The 14,290-nt window shown below is 56.7% G+C and overlaps 1 protein-coding gene across 1 annotated transcript; it reads right to left on the bottom strand.

The window, feature by feature from the left end:
* Positions 1-111: 111 nt before the first annotated feature.
* Positions 112-11,979, bottom strand: LOC144741036 (uncharacterized). Its single transcript, XM_078623725.1, has 3 exons — positions 11,860-11,979; positions 4,453-4,573; positions 112-1,392 (listed from the first exon to the last, which is right to left on the bottom strand). Exons 2-3 carry the CDS (start codon positions 4,567-4,569, stop codon positions 127-129), a joined length of 1,383 nt encoding a protein of 460 aa, XP_078479851.1. The 5' UTR covers positions 4,570-4,573; positions 11,860-11,979; the 3' UTR covers positions 112-126.
* Between the last annotated feature and the right edge of the window lie 2,311 nt (positions 11,980-14,290).

A 14,290-nucleotide genomic window follows, 5' to 3' on the forward strand; every position in this document is an offset into this window, starting at 1 on the left:
AGCAGCACCTATGAAGGCTACTGGCACACAGAGGGGGTGGCTACCAGCACCACGCCCGGCCGCCTTTGTCTCTCCCCCAGTGCTAACGATGTTCACTACACCACCACCACCACCACATCAGCAAACTTATTTGAGGCCCAGTGGACCTAGGGGAGAGACCCCAACATGGCCACCCTCACCTTGACGAAGGGACCCCGTGGGTGGAGCGACCCCTGCTGGGCATGGAGTGGCACTGCAGTGAGTGAGTTGGTGGGTGGGCGAGTGGGTGGGCGAGTGGGTGGGCGAGTGGGTGGGTGAGTGAGTGGGTGGGCGAGTGAGTGGGTGGGCGAGTGAGTGGGTGGGCGAGTGAGTGGGTGGGCGAGTGAGTGGATGGGCGAGTGAGTGGATGGGCGAGTGAGTGGATGGGCGAGTGAGTGGATGGGCGAGTGAGTGGATGGGCGAGTGAGTGGATGGGCGAGTGAGTGGATGGGCGAGTGAGTGGATGGGCGAGTGAGTGGATGGGCGAGTGAGTGGGTGGGTGAGTGGGCGAGTGAGTGAGTGGATGGGCGAGTGAGTGGATGGGCGAGTGATTGGATGGGCGAGTGAGTGGATGGGCGAGTGAGTGGATGGGCGAGTGGGCGAGTGAGTGAGTGGGCGAGTGAGTGGATGGGCGAGTGAGTGGATGGGCGAGTGAGTGGATGGATGGGTGAGTGAGTGGGTGGGTGAGTGGGCGAGTGAGTGAGTGGATGGGCGAGTGAGTGGATGGGCGAGTGAGTGGATGGACGAGTGAGTGGATGGACGAGTGAGTGGATGGGCGAGTGAGTTGGTAGGTGGGCGAGTGGGTGGATGAGTGGATGGGTGAGTGGGCGAGTGAGTGAGTGGATGGGCGAGTGAGTGGATGGGTGAGTGGGTGAGTGGATGGATGAGTGGATGGATGAGTGGATGGACGAGTGGGTGAGTGAGTGAGTGGATGGATGAGTGGTTGAGTGAGTGGATGGGTGAGTGAGTGGATGGATGAGTGGGTAAGCGGGTGAGCGAGTGAGCGAGCGGGTGAGTGGGTGAGTGAGTGGATGGGCGAGTGAGTGGGCGAGTGAGTGAGCGAGTGGGTGGATGGATGAGTGGGTGAGTGGGTGAGCGAGTGAGTGAGCCGGTGAGCATGCGGGTGAGTGGGTGAGTGAGTGAGTGGATGGGCGAGTGAGTGAGTGGATGGGCGAGTGAGTGAGTGGGCAAGTGAGTGAATGGGTGGATGAGTGAATGGGTGGATGAGTGGGTGGATGGATGAGCGGGTGAGCGTGCGGGCGAGCGACTCACCATGGCCACGACAGGCCCAGAGTGCATGTATTCCACAAGGCCCGGGTAGAAGGGGCGGTCCTTCAGGTCAATGTAGTGCTGCTGAAGCAGCTCACGTGACGCCTGTCAACAACAACAACCATCAACAACAACAGACACCACCACCAACCACCGCCACCGCCAGGGTTCGATCCCAGACCCTGACGATGCCTGCCGCTGCTGTATATGTGGAGTCTGTGTGTGTCTCTCTCCCAGTGGATAAGTTGACTACCTCGCCTGGTCTACAGGAGGTCTCGTGGGTTCAATCTCGGACCCCGATGAGATGTTGACCACCTCGCCTGGTCTACAGGAGGTCGTGGGTTCGATCCCAGACCCTGGGAGATGTTGACTACCTCGCCTGGTCTACAGGAGGTCGTGGGTTCGATCTCGGACCCTGATGAGATGTTGACCACCTCGCCTGGTCTACAGGAGGTCGTGGGTTCAATATCAGACCCTGATGAGATGTTGACTACCTCGCCTGGTCTATAGGTCGTGGGTTCAATATCGGACCCTGATGAGATGTTGACTACCTCGCCTGGCCTACAGGAGGTCGTGGGTTCAATCTCGGACCCTGATGAGATGTTGACTACCTCGCCTGGTATGCAGGAGGTCTTCGTGGGTTCGATCCCGTGACACTGACGAAACCTGCTGCTGTATATGTGGTGGAGTCTGTGTGTGTGTGTGTCTCTATCCCAGTGTAGATTTTTGACTACCTTGTGTGGTCTACAAGTGGTCTCATAGATCTGTTGGTCTCTGTAAGTGTGGATGAGTGAGTCTGAGTGAGCCTCCGAGCGAGCGAGCCTCCGAGCGAGCGAGCCTCCGAGCGAGCGAGCCTCCGAGCGAGCGAGCCTCCGAGCGAGCGAGCCTCCGAGCGAGCGAGCCTCCGAGCGAGCGAGCCTCCGAGCGAGCGAGCCTCCGAGCGAGCGAGCCTCCGAGCGAGCGAGCCTCCGAGCGAGCGAGCCTCCGAGCGAGCGAGCCTCCGAGCGAGCGAGCCTCCGAGCGAGCGAGCCTCCGAGCGAGCGAGCCTCCGAGCGAGCGAGCCTCCGAGCGAGCGAGCCTCCGAGCGAGCGAGCCTCCGAGCGAGCGAGCCTCCGAGCGAGCGAGCCTCCGAGCGAGCGAGCCTCCGAGCGAGCGAGCCTCCGAGCGAGCGAGCCTCCGAGCGAGCGAGCCTCCGAGCGAGCGAGCCTCCGAGCGAGCGAGCCTCCGAGCGAGCGAGCCTCCGAGCGAGCGAGCCTCCGAGCGAGCGAGCCTCCGAGCGAGCGAGCCTCCGAGCGAGCGAGCCTCCGAGCGAGCGAGCCTCCGAGCGAGCGAGCCTCCGAGCGAGCGAGCCTCCGAGCGAGCGAGCCTCCGAGCGAGCGAGCCTCCGAGCGAGCGAGCCTCCGAGCGAGCGAGCCTCCGAGCGAGCGAGCCTCCGAGCGAGCGAGCCTCCGAGCGAGCGAGCCTCCGAGCGAGCGAGCCTCCGAGCGAGCGAGCCTCCGAGCGAGCGAGCCTCCGAGCGAGCGAGCCTCCGAGCGAGCGAGCCTCCGAGCGAGCGAGCCTCCGAGCGAGCGAGCCTCCGAGCGAGCGAGCCTCCGAGCGAGCGAGCCTCCGAGCGAGCGAGCCTCCGAGCGAGCGAGCCTCCGAGCGAGCGAGCCTCCGAGCGAGCGAGCCTCCGAGCGAGCGAGCCTCCGAGCGAGCGAGCCTCCGAGCGAGCGAGCCTCCGAGCGAGCGAGCCTCCGAGCGAGCGAGCCTCCGAGCGAGCGAGCCTCCGAGCGAGCGAGCCTCCGAGCGAGCGAGCCTCCGAGCGAGCGAGCCTCCGAGCGAGCGAGCCTCCGAGCGAGCGAGCCTCCGAGCGAGCGAGCCTCCGAGCGAGCGAGCCTCCGAGCGAGCGAGCCTCCGAGCGAGCGAGCCTCCGAGCGAGCGAGCCTCCGAGCGAGCGAGCCTCCGAGCGAGCGAGCCTCCGAGCGAGCGAGCCTCCGAGCGAGCGAGCCTCCGAGCGAGCGAGCCTCCGAGCGAGCGAGCCTCCGAGCGAGCGAGCCTCCGAGCGAGCGAGCCTCCGAGCGAGCGAGCCTCCGAGCGAGCGAGCCTCCGAGCGAGCGAGCCTCCGAGCGAGCGAGCCTCCGAGCGAGCGAGCCTCCGAGCGAGCGAGCCTCCGAGCGAGCGAGCCTCCGAGCGAGCGAGCCTCCGAGCGAGCGAGCCTCCGAGCGAGCGAGCCTCCGAGCGAGCGAGCCTCCGAGCGAGCGAGCCTCCGAGCGAGCGAGCCTCCGAGCGAGCGAGCCTCCGAGCGAGCGAGCCTCCGAGCGAGCGAGCCTCCGAGCGAGCGAGCCTCCGAGCGAGCGAGCCTCCGAGCGAGCGAGCCTCCGAGCGAGCGAGCCTCCGAGCGAGCGAGCCTCCGAGCGAGCGAGCCTCCGAGCGAGCGAGCCTCCGAGCGAGCGAGCCTCCGAGCGAGCGAGCCTCCGAGCGAGCGAGCCTCCGAGCGAGCGAGCCTCCGAGCGAGTCTCCGAGCGAGTCTCTGAGCGAGCGAGTCTCTGAGCGAGCGAGTCTCTGAGCGAGCGAGTCTGAGCGAGCGAGTCTCTGAGCGAGCGAGTCTCTGAGCGAGCGAGTCTCTGAGCGAGCGAGTCTCTGAGCGAGCGAGTCTCTGAGCGAGCGAGTCTCTGAGCGAGCGAGTCTCTGAGCGAGCGAGTCTCTGAGCGAGCGAGTCTCTGAGCGAGCGAGTCTCTGAGCGAGCGAGTCTCTGAGCGAGCGAGTCTCTGAGCGAGCGAGTCTCTGAGCGAGCGAGTCTCTGAGCGAGCGAGTCTCTGAGCGAGCGAGTCTCTGAGCGAGCGAGTCTCTGAGCGAGCGAGTCTCTGAGCGAGCGAGTCTCTGAGCGAGCGAGTCTCTGAGCGAGCGAGTCTCTGAGCGAGCGAGTCTCTGAGCGAGCGAGTCTCTGAGCGAGCGAGTGAGTCTCTGAGCGAGCGAGTCTGAGCGAGCGAGTCTCTGAGCGAGCGAGTGAGTCTCTGAGCGAGCGAGTCTGAGCGAGCGAGTCTCTGAGCGAGCGAGTCTCTGAGCGAGCGAGTCTCTGAGCGAGCGAGTCTCTGAGCGAGCGAGTCTCTGAGCGAGCGAGTCTCTGAGCGAGCGAGTCTCTGAGTGAGCGAGCGAGTCTCTGAGTGAGCGATAGAGCCTCACGTGGATCATCTTGAGTGCCACGAGGTGGAAGCCCTTCTTCTCGAAGCGCCCAACAATCTCGCCCACCAGTCCCCTCTGGACTCCATCGGGTTTCACCGCCAAGAAAGTTCGCTCCATCTCTCTACAGCGTCACACAGCACACACAGCGTCACACACACACACAGCGTCACACACACACAGCGTCATACCCACTGCCGACATTGCAACACGGTGAGGCGTCACACACGCGGAGCGTCACACACGCGGAGCGTCACACACGCGGAGCGTCACACACGCGGAGCGTCACACACGCGGAGCGTCACACACGCGGAGCGTCACACACGCGGAGCGTCACACACGCGGAGCGTCACACACGCGGAGCGTCACACACGCGGAGCGTCACACACGCGGAGCGTCACACACGCGGAGCGTCACACACGCGGAGCGTCACACACGCGGAGCGTCACACACGCGGAGCGTCACACACGCGGAGCGTCACACACGCGGAGCGTCACACACGCGGAGCGTCACACACGCGGAGCGTCACACACGCGGAGCGTCACACACGCGGAGCGTCACACACGCGGAGCGTCACACACGCGGAGCGTCACACACGCGGAGCGTCACACACGCGGAGCGTCACACACGCGGAGCGTCACACACGCGGAGCGTCACACACGCGGAGCGTCACACACGCGGAGCGTCACACACGCGGAGCGTCACACACGCGGAGCGTCACACACGCGGAGCGTCACACACGCAGAGCGTCACACACGCAGAGCGTCACACACGCAGAGCGTCACACACGCAGAGCGTCATACCCACTGCCGACATCACAACACGGTGAGACGACACAGAGTCACACCGACATCACAACACAATGGGACTACACACACACACACAGCGTCACACACACTGCTGACATCACAACACAATGGGACTACACACACACAGCGTCACACACACTGCTGACATCACAACACAATGGGACTACACACACACACGCACAGCGTCACACACACTGCTGACATCACAACACAATGGGACTACACACACACAGCGTCACACACACTGCTGACATCACAACACAATGGGACTACACACACACACACACAGCGTCACACACACTGCTGACATCACAACACAATGGGACTACACACACACACACAGCGTCACACACACTGCTGACATCACAACACAATGGGACTACACACACACAGCGTCACACACACTGCTGACATCACAACACAACGGGACTACACACACAGCGTCACACACACTGCTGACATCACAACACAATGTGACTACACACACAGCGTCACACCGACATCACAATGGGACTATACACACACACACAGCGTCACACACACTGCTGACATCACAACACAATGGGACTATACACACACACACACCGCGTCACACACACTGCTGACATCACAACACAATGGGACTACACACACACAGCGTCACACACACTGCTGACATCACAACACAACGGGACTACACACACAGCGTCACACACACTGCTGACATCACAACACAATGTGACTACACACACAGCGTCACACCGACATCACAATGGGACTATACACACACACAGCGTCACACACACTGCTGACATCACAACACAATGTGACTACACACACAGCGTCACACCAACATCACAATGGGACTATACACACACAGCGTCACACACACTGCTGACATCACAACACAACGGGACTACACACACACACACAGCGTCACACACACTGCAGACATCACAACACAATGGGACTATACACACACACAGCGTCACACACACTGCTGACATCACAACACAATGGGACTATACACACACACAGCGTCACACACACTGCTGACATCACAACACAATGGGACTACACACACACACAGCGTCACACACACTGCTGACATCACAACACAATGGGACTACACACACACAGCGTCACACACACTGCTGACATCACAACACAATGGGACTACACACACAGCGTCACACCGACATCACAATGGGACTATACACACACACAGCGTCACACACACTGCTGACATCACAACACAATGGGACTATACACACACACAGCGTCACACACACTTCTGACATCACAACACAATGGGACTATACACACACACAGCGTCACACACACTGCTGACATCACAACACAATGGGACTACACACACACACAGCGTCACACACACTGCTGACATCACAACACAATGGGACTACACACACACAGCGTCACACACACTGCTGACATCACAACACAATGGGACTACACACACAGCGTCACACCGACATCACAATGGGACTATACACACACACAGCGTCACACACACTGCTGACATCACAACACAATGGGACTATACACACACACAGCGTCACACACACTGCTGACATCACAACACAATGGGACTACACACACACACAGCGTCACACACACTGCTGACATCACAACACAATGGGACTACACACACACAGCGTCACACACACTGCTGACATCACAACACAATGGGACTACACACACAGCGTCACACCGACATCACAATGGGACTATACACACACACAGCGTCACACACACTGCTGACATCACAACACAATGGGACTATACACACACACAGCGTCACACACACTGCTGACATCACAACACAATGGGACTACACACACACACAGCGTCACACACACTGCTGACATCACAACACAATGGGACTACACACACACAGCGTCACACACACTGCTGACATCACAACACAATGGGACTACACACACAGCGTCACACCGACATCACAATGGGACTATACACACACACAGCGTCACACACACTGCTGACATCACAACACAATGGGACTACACACACACACAGCGTCACACACACTGCTGACATCACAACACAATGGGACTATACACACACACAGCGTCACACACACTGCTGACATCACAACACAATGGGACTACACACACACACAGCGTCACACACACTGCTGACATCACAACACAATGGGACTACACACACAGCGTCACACCGACATCACAACACAATGGGACTACACACACACACACACAGCGTCACACCGACATCACAACACAATGGGACTACACACACACACACAGCGTCACACACACTGCTGACATCACAACACAATGGGACTACACACACACACAGCGTCACACACACTGCTGACATCACAACACAATGGGACTACACATACACACACACAGCGTCACACACACTGCTGACACCGACATCACAATGGGACTATACACACAGCGTCACACCGACATCACAATGGAACTATACACACACACACACAGCGTCACACACACTGCTGACACCGACATCACAATGGGACTATACACACAGCGTCACACCGACATCACAATGGAACTATACACACACACACACAGCGTCACACACACTGCTGACATCACAACACAATGTGACTACACACACACACACACAGCGTCACACACACTGCTGACATCACAACACAATGTGACTACACACACAGCGTCACACCGACATCACAATGGGACTATACACACACACAGCGTCACACACACTGCTGACATCACAACACAATGTGACTACACACACAGCGTCACACCGACATCACAATGGGACTATACACACACACAGCGTCACACACACTGCTGACATCACAACACAATGTGACTACACACACAGCGTCACACCGACATCACAATGGGACTATACACACACACAGCGTCACACACACTGCTGACATCACAACACAATGTGACTACACACACAGCGTCACACCGACATCACAATGGGACTATACACACACACAGCGTCACACACACTGCTGACATCACAACACAATGTGACTACACACACAGCGTCACACCGACATCACAATGGGACTACACACACACGATGCAATAATGTAACTGAAGTGTTATGCTACAGAACCCACCCACACGGCCACCGTGCACCCACCCACCATTAGCCCACCCACCCACACGGCCACCGTGAACCCACCCACCATTAACCCGCCCACCCACCCACCATTAAACCATTCCACCCACCCACCCACCATTAAACCATTCCACCCACCCACCCACCATTAACCCGCCCACCCACCCACCATTAAACCATTCCACCCACCCACCCACCATTAAACCATTCCACCCACCCACCCACCATTAACCCGCCCACCCACCCACCATTAGCCCACCCACCCACACGGCCACCGTGAACCCACCCACCATTAACCCGCCCACCCACCCACCATTAACCCGCCCACCCACCCACCCACCATTAAACCATTCCACCCACCCACCCACCATTAAACCATTCCACCCACCCACCATTAGCCCGCCCACCCTTAACCCACCCACCATTAGCCCACCCACCATTAGCCCACCCACCATTAGCCCACCCACCCACCATTAGCCCACCCACCCACCATTAGCCCACCCACCCACCATTAGCCCACCCACCCACCATTAGCCCACCCACCCACCATTAGCCCACCCACCCACCATTAGCCCACCCACCCACCATTAACCCACCAACCCACACGGCCACCGTGAACCCACCCACCATTACCCCACCCACCATTAACCCACCCACCATTAACCCACCCACCATTAACCCACCCACCCACACGGCCACCGTGCACCCACCCACAGTCAGAACGAAGAGTTAAATGTGGATTGGGGGGCGAGTGGAGCCGAGAGCTTGCTAGCGAGGGGGTTCCTAAGCCAATTAGCGGAGCGTTCGGACGGAAGGTCACGGATTACCACCACCGCCACCACCGCCACACGAAAGGTCACGGATAATAAATAGAATGACAACCACCACAACCACCAACACCACCACAACCACCACAACTATCACAACAACCACAACCACCACAACCACCAACACCACCACGGCACGAAAGGTCACGGATAATAAATAGAATGACAACCACCACAACCACCAACACCACCACCACGGCACGAAAGGTCACGGATAAATCACCGCCCCGACCATCCATTACCACACCACACCCATTACCACCACTACAACACTACCACCACTACCACAACCACTACCACACCACAACCACCACACCACTACCACCACTACCATTACCACACCACACCCATCACCACTACCCCACTACTACACCACTACCACTACCACACCACCATTACTACACCACCACCACTACCGCCACACCACTACTACACCACTACCACCACACCACAACCACCACTACAACACCACTACCACCACACCACACCCACTACCACCACTACCATTACCACACCACCACCACCACTACCACCACTACCACACCACCACCATTACCACACCACACCCACTACCACCACTACCACTACCACACCACCACCACACCACTACCACTACCACTACACCACTACCACACCCATTACCATTACCACCACCACTACTACACCACTACTACACCACTACCATTACCACACCACCACCACTACTACACCACTACTACACCACTACCATTACCACACCACCACCACCACTACTACACCACTACTACACCACTACCATTACCACACCACCACCACCACTACTACACCACTACCATTACCACACCACCACTACTACTACACCACTACCACACCACTACTACTACACCATTACCACACCACCACTACCACTACACCACTACCATTACCACACCACTACCATTACCACACCACCACTACTACACCACTACTACACCACTACCACTACCACTACACCATTACCACTACCACTACAACTACACCACTACCACACCACCACTACTACTACACCACTACTACACCACTACCATTACCACACCACCACTACTACTACACCACTACTACACCACTACTACACCACTACTACACCACTACTACACCACTACTACACCACTACTACACCACTACTACACCACTACTACACCACTACTACACCACTACTACACCACTACTACACCACTACTACACCACTACTACACCACTACTACACCACTACTACACCACTACTACACCACTACTACACCACTACTACACCACTACTACACCACTACTACACCACTACTACACCCACACCACCACCACCACCACTACTACACCACTACCACACCACTACCATTACCACACCACCACTACTACTACACCACTACCATTACCACACCACCACCACCACCACTACTACTACACCACTACCATTACCACACCACCACCACCACCACTACTACTACACCACTACTACACCACTACCATTACCACACCACCACCACTACTACTACACCACTACTACACCACTACCATTACCACACCACCACTACCACACCACAACCATTACCACACCACAACCATGACAGTGTGTGTGTCAGTGTGTGTGTGTCAGTGTGTGTGTGTCAGTGTGTGTGTGTCAGTGTGTGTGTGTCAGTGTGTGTGTGTCAGTGTGTGTGTGTCAGTGTGTGTGTGTCAGTGTGTGTGTGTCAGTGTGTGTGTGTCAGTGTGTGCAGACACTCGCACACAATCATCAGCATCACACTGCAACAAAAATAGTGACAGTGACAGACACACAGTGACACACACACAGTGACACAGTGTGACAGACACACAGTGACACACAGTGACACACACAGTGACACACACAGTGACACACACACAGTGACACACACACAGTGACACACACACAGTGACACACACACAGTGACAGACACACAATGATACAATGACAGACACACAATGATACAATGACAGACACACACACCAATCCACCCACCTCACCAGGACCGCTCACCACACCCCACCAGGACACACCAAAAAGCAACTTACGGACTACACAAACAAACAAATAACACGAACAACAACTACACAAACTTACTAAACATTAAAATTATTTGTTTTAAGGTAAATAGATTTTCAATGGAAAAGTAAACCTAAATTTTATCCCGACAGTTGCTAGCGTAACATTTCATAGGAACGTTCGAACAATTAAATTTTTATTAAAAAAAAAAGAATAAAAAATTAAAACATTAAAAGTTTTTAACTTTACAACTTTATCGGTTTAAAAAAAAAACAAGAGGCCCTGCAATTTAATTTCCCACCGCGGATACGCCACTAGCTCCGCCACAACTGACCGGCCCCACCCGCGCCAGCCAATCACCGCCGGCCCGGCGCGCCACGTGGCACGAGGGCGCGGCCAATGGGGGTTCGAGCGCCGACTATGCGGACTACGAAATACAAACCCTCCTCCACCCACCCAGCCACCATGTTAAAAAAAACATCGCTGACGCTCAAATGAAATCTTTTTTTTTAAACGTTTTACAAAATTTACGTTAATTCTCACCCCGTCATTTAACTCGGCCAACGCACGAGATTCGTGCGCGATATTTTTTAGATTTTTGTCTCGTCGTAAAATCTTTTTTTGTTTGTTGCGTTCAGCTTACCTAAATGCAACGACAACGGCGACAAAAAAAGAAGTCCGGGCGCGGAGTGACACGCGGCAGAGAGGAGGCGGAAGCGAAAGGGCCAACGGACGTCGCGCGCGCGCAGAGGAAGCCGCGTCACCCGCTACCCCGCGTATTTATACTCGAGGTGGACTGTACCAACTGTGGTGACGGCTGTGTAGGGTGGGGGGGGGAAGTGGGTCTAACCATTCACGTTAAAGCGGGTGCGGGTTAAATTAACGCCGATTATTTTTAATTAAATTAAATAGCTGAGTGGCAGTCACGCCAACAACGTCAACAATGAGAAAATTACAATGCGATTATAAATGAGTTTTTTTTTGTTTAAATAATGTGCTGTTGTGACGTCATGGCCACACACCCCTAACCTAACCCCCCCCCGTGGGGGAGGGGTAGTTGGTAGAGTCCGCGGGCGATGACGGTTGCCGGGCTGTACCAACAACGGTGATGTCATAGGGGGGGGGTGTGTGGGGGGCGGGGCGTTGCATCTCATGAATATTCATTAGATGGGTGGGGGGTGGGAGGAGTGGGGAGGGTGGGGTGGGGCTGGGTGGGGCTGGGTGGGGAGGGTGGGGAGGGGCTGGGTGGGGAGGGTGGGGTGGGGCTGGGTGGGGCTGGGTGGGGAGGGTGGGGCTGGGTGGGCGGTGAGAAGGGTGGGGAGGGTGGGGTGGGGCTAGGTGGGGAGGGTGGGGAGGGGCTGGGTGGGGAGGGGCTGGGTGGGGAGGGTGGGGCTGGGTGGGGGGTCGGAGGGGTGGGGAGGGTGGGGTGGGGCTAGGTGGGGAGGGTGGGGAGGGGCTGGGTGGGAAGGGTGGGGTGGGGCTGGGTGGGGAGGGGCTGGGTGGGGAGGGTGGGGCTGGGTGGGGGGTGGGGAGGGTGGGGTGGGGCTGGGTGGGGAGGGGCTGGGTGGGGAGGGTGGGGTGGGGCTGGGTGGTGTGGGGCTGTGTGGGGAGGGGCTGGGTGGGGAGGGGCTGGGTGGGGAGGGGCTGGGTGGGGAGGTGGGGGGTGGGAGGGGGTGGGGAGGGTGGGGCGGGGCTGGGTGGGGTGGGGCTGGGTGGGGAGGGTGGGGAGGGGCTGGGTGGGGAGGGGCTGGGTGGGGCTGGGTGGGGAGGTGGGGGGTGGGAGGGGTGGGGAGGGTGGGGTGGGGCTGGGTGGGGTGGGGCTGGGTGGGGAGGGTGGGGTGGGGCTGGGTGGTGTGGGGCTGGGTGGGGAGGGGCTGGGTGGGGCTGGGTGGGGAGGTGGGGGGTGGGAGGGGTGGGGAGGGTGGGGTGGGGCTGGGTGGGGTGGGGCTGGGTGGGGAGGGTGGGGTGGGGCTGGGTGGTGTGGGGCTGGGTGGGGAGGGGCTGGGTGGGGCTGGGTGGGGAGGTGGGGGGTGGGAGGGGTGGGGAGGGTGGGGTGGGGCTGGGTGGGGTGGGGCTGGGTGGGGAGGGTGGGGTGGGGCTGGGTGGTGCGGGGCTGGGTGGGGAGGGGCTGGGTGGGGCTGGGTGGGGTGGGGAGGGTAGGGAGGGGCTGGGTGGGAAGGGGCTGGGTGGGGCTGGGTGGTGTGGGGCTGGGTGGGGAGGGGCTGATTACCCCGTGGTGCCCTTATACAACTCAACGTTTAATCTACTCACTCTACAAACATATTAATAATTAAATAATTAACGTTTTTTCTTTTATTTCTATTATCATTACTTATTTTACTTTTTTACCTACGTGACTTTACCGAAAAAACCTAAAAGTATAGCGGGGAAACTTAGTAGTACCGCGCCGGTCCCGCCTATGGTAGTGCGCATTGGTGTCTCCTGTGGTCCCAAAGACAAAATATTAATTTAAAAAAAATTTATTTTATTTCTATAATTATTACATTTATTTTTTACTTTTTTAGCTACGTGACTTTACCGAAAGACAAAAATATTTATAAAAAAAAAATATTATTTTATTTCTATAATTATTATATTCATTTTTACTCTTTTTAGCTACGTGACTTTACCGAAAAAACCTAAAAGTATAGCGGTGAAACTTAGTAGTACCGCGCCGGTCCCGCCTATGGTAGTGCGCATTGGTGTCTCCTGTGGTCCCAAAGACAAAAATATTAATTTTTGATTTAAAGCTTTCGTGACTGCAGGGATTCATCTTCTTGGTTCTTTCGGTAAAGTCACGTAGAAGGGAAGTAATAAAATAATAAAAATAAAACGTATTATGTTTTATTAAAATTAAACATATTATTAAAATAAAACATATTATGTTTTATTTTTATTATTTTATTACTTCCCTTTTACGTGACTTTACCGAAATAACCAAGAAGACAAAAATATTAATTTAAAAAAAATATTATTTTATTTCTATAATTATTATATTTATTTTAATTTTTTTTAGCTACGTGACTTTACCGAATACAGTAATCCCTCGCCACTTCGCGGTTCAAGTTTCGCGG

The sequence above is a fragment of the Lampetra planeri genome, unplaced genomic scaffold, assembly GCF_965212315.1.
Source record: "Lampetra planeri unplaced genomic scaffold, kcLamPlan1.2.h2 scaffold_405, whole genome shotgun sequence".
Lineage (NCBI taxonomy): Eukaryota > Metazoa > Chordata > Hyperoartia > Petromyzontiformes > Petromyzontidae > Lampetra > Lampetra planeri.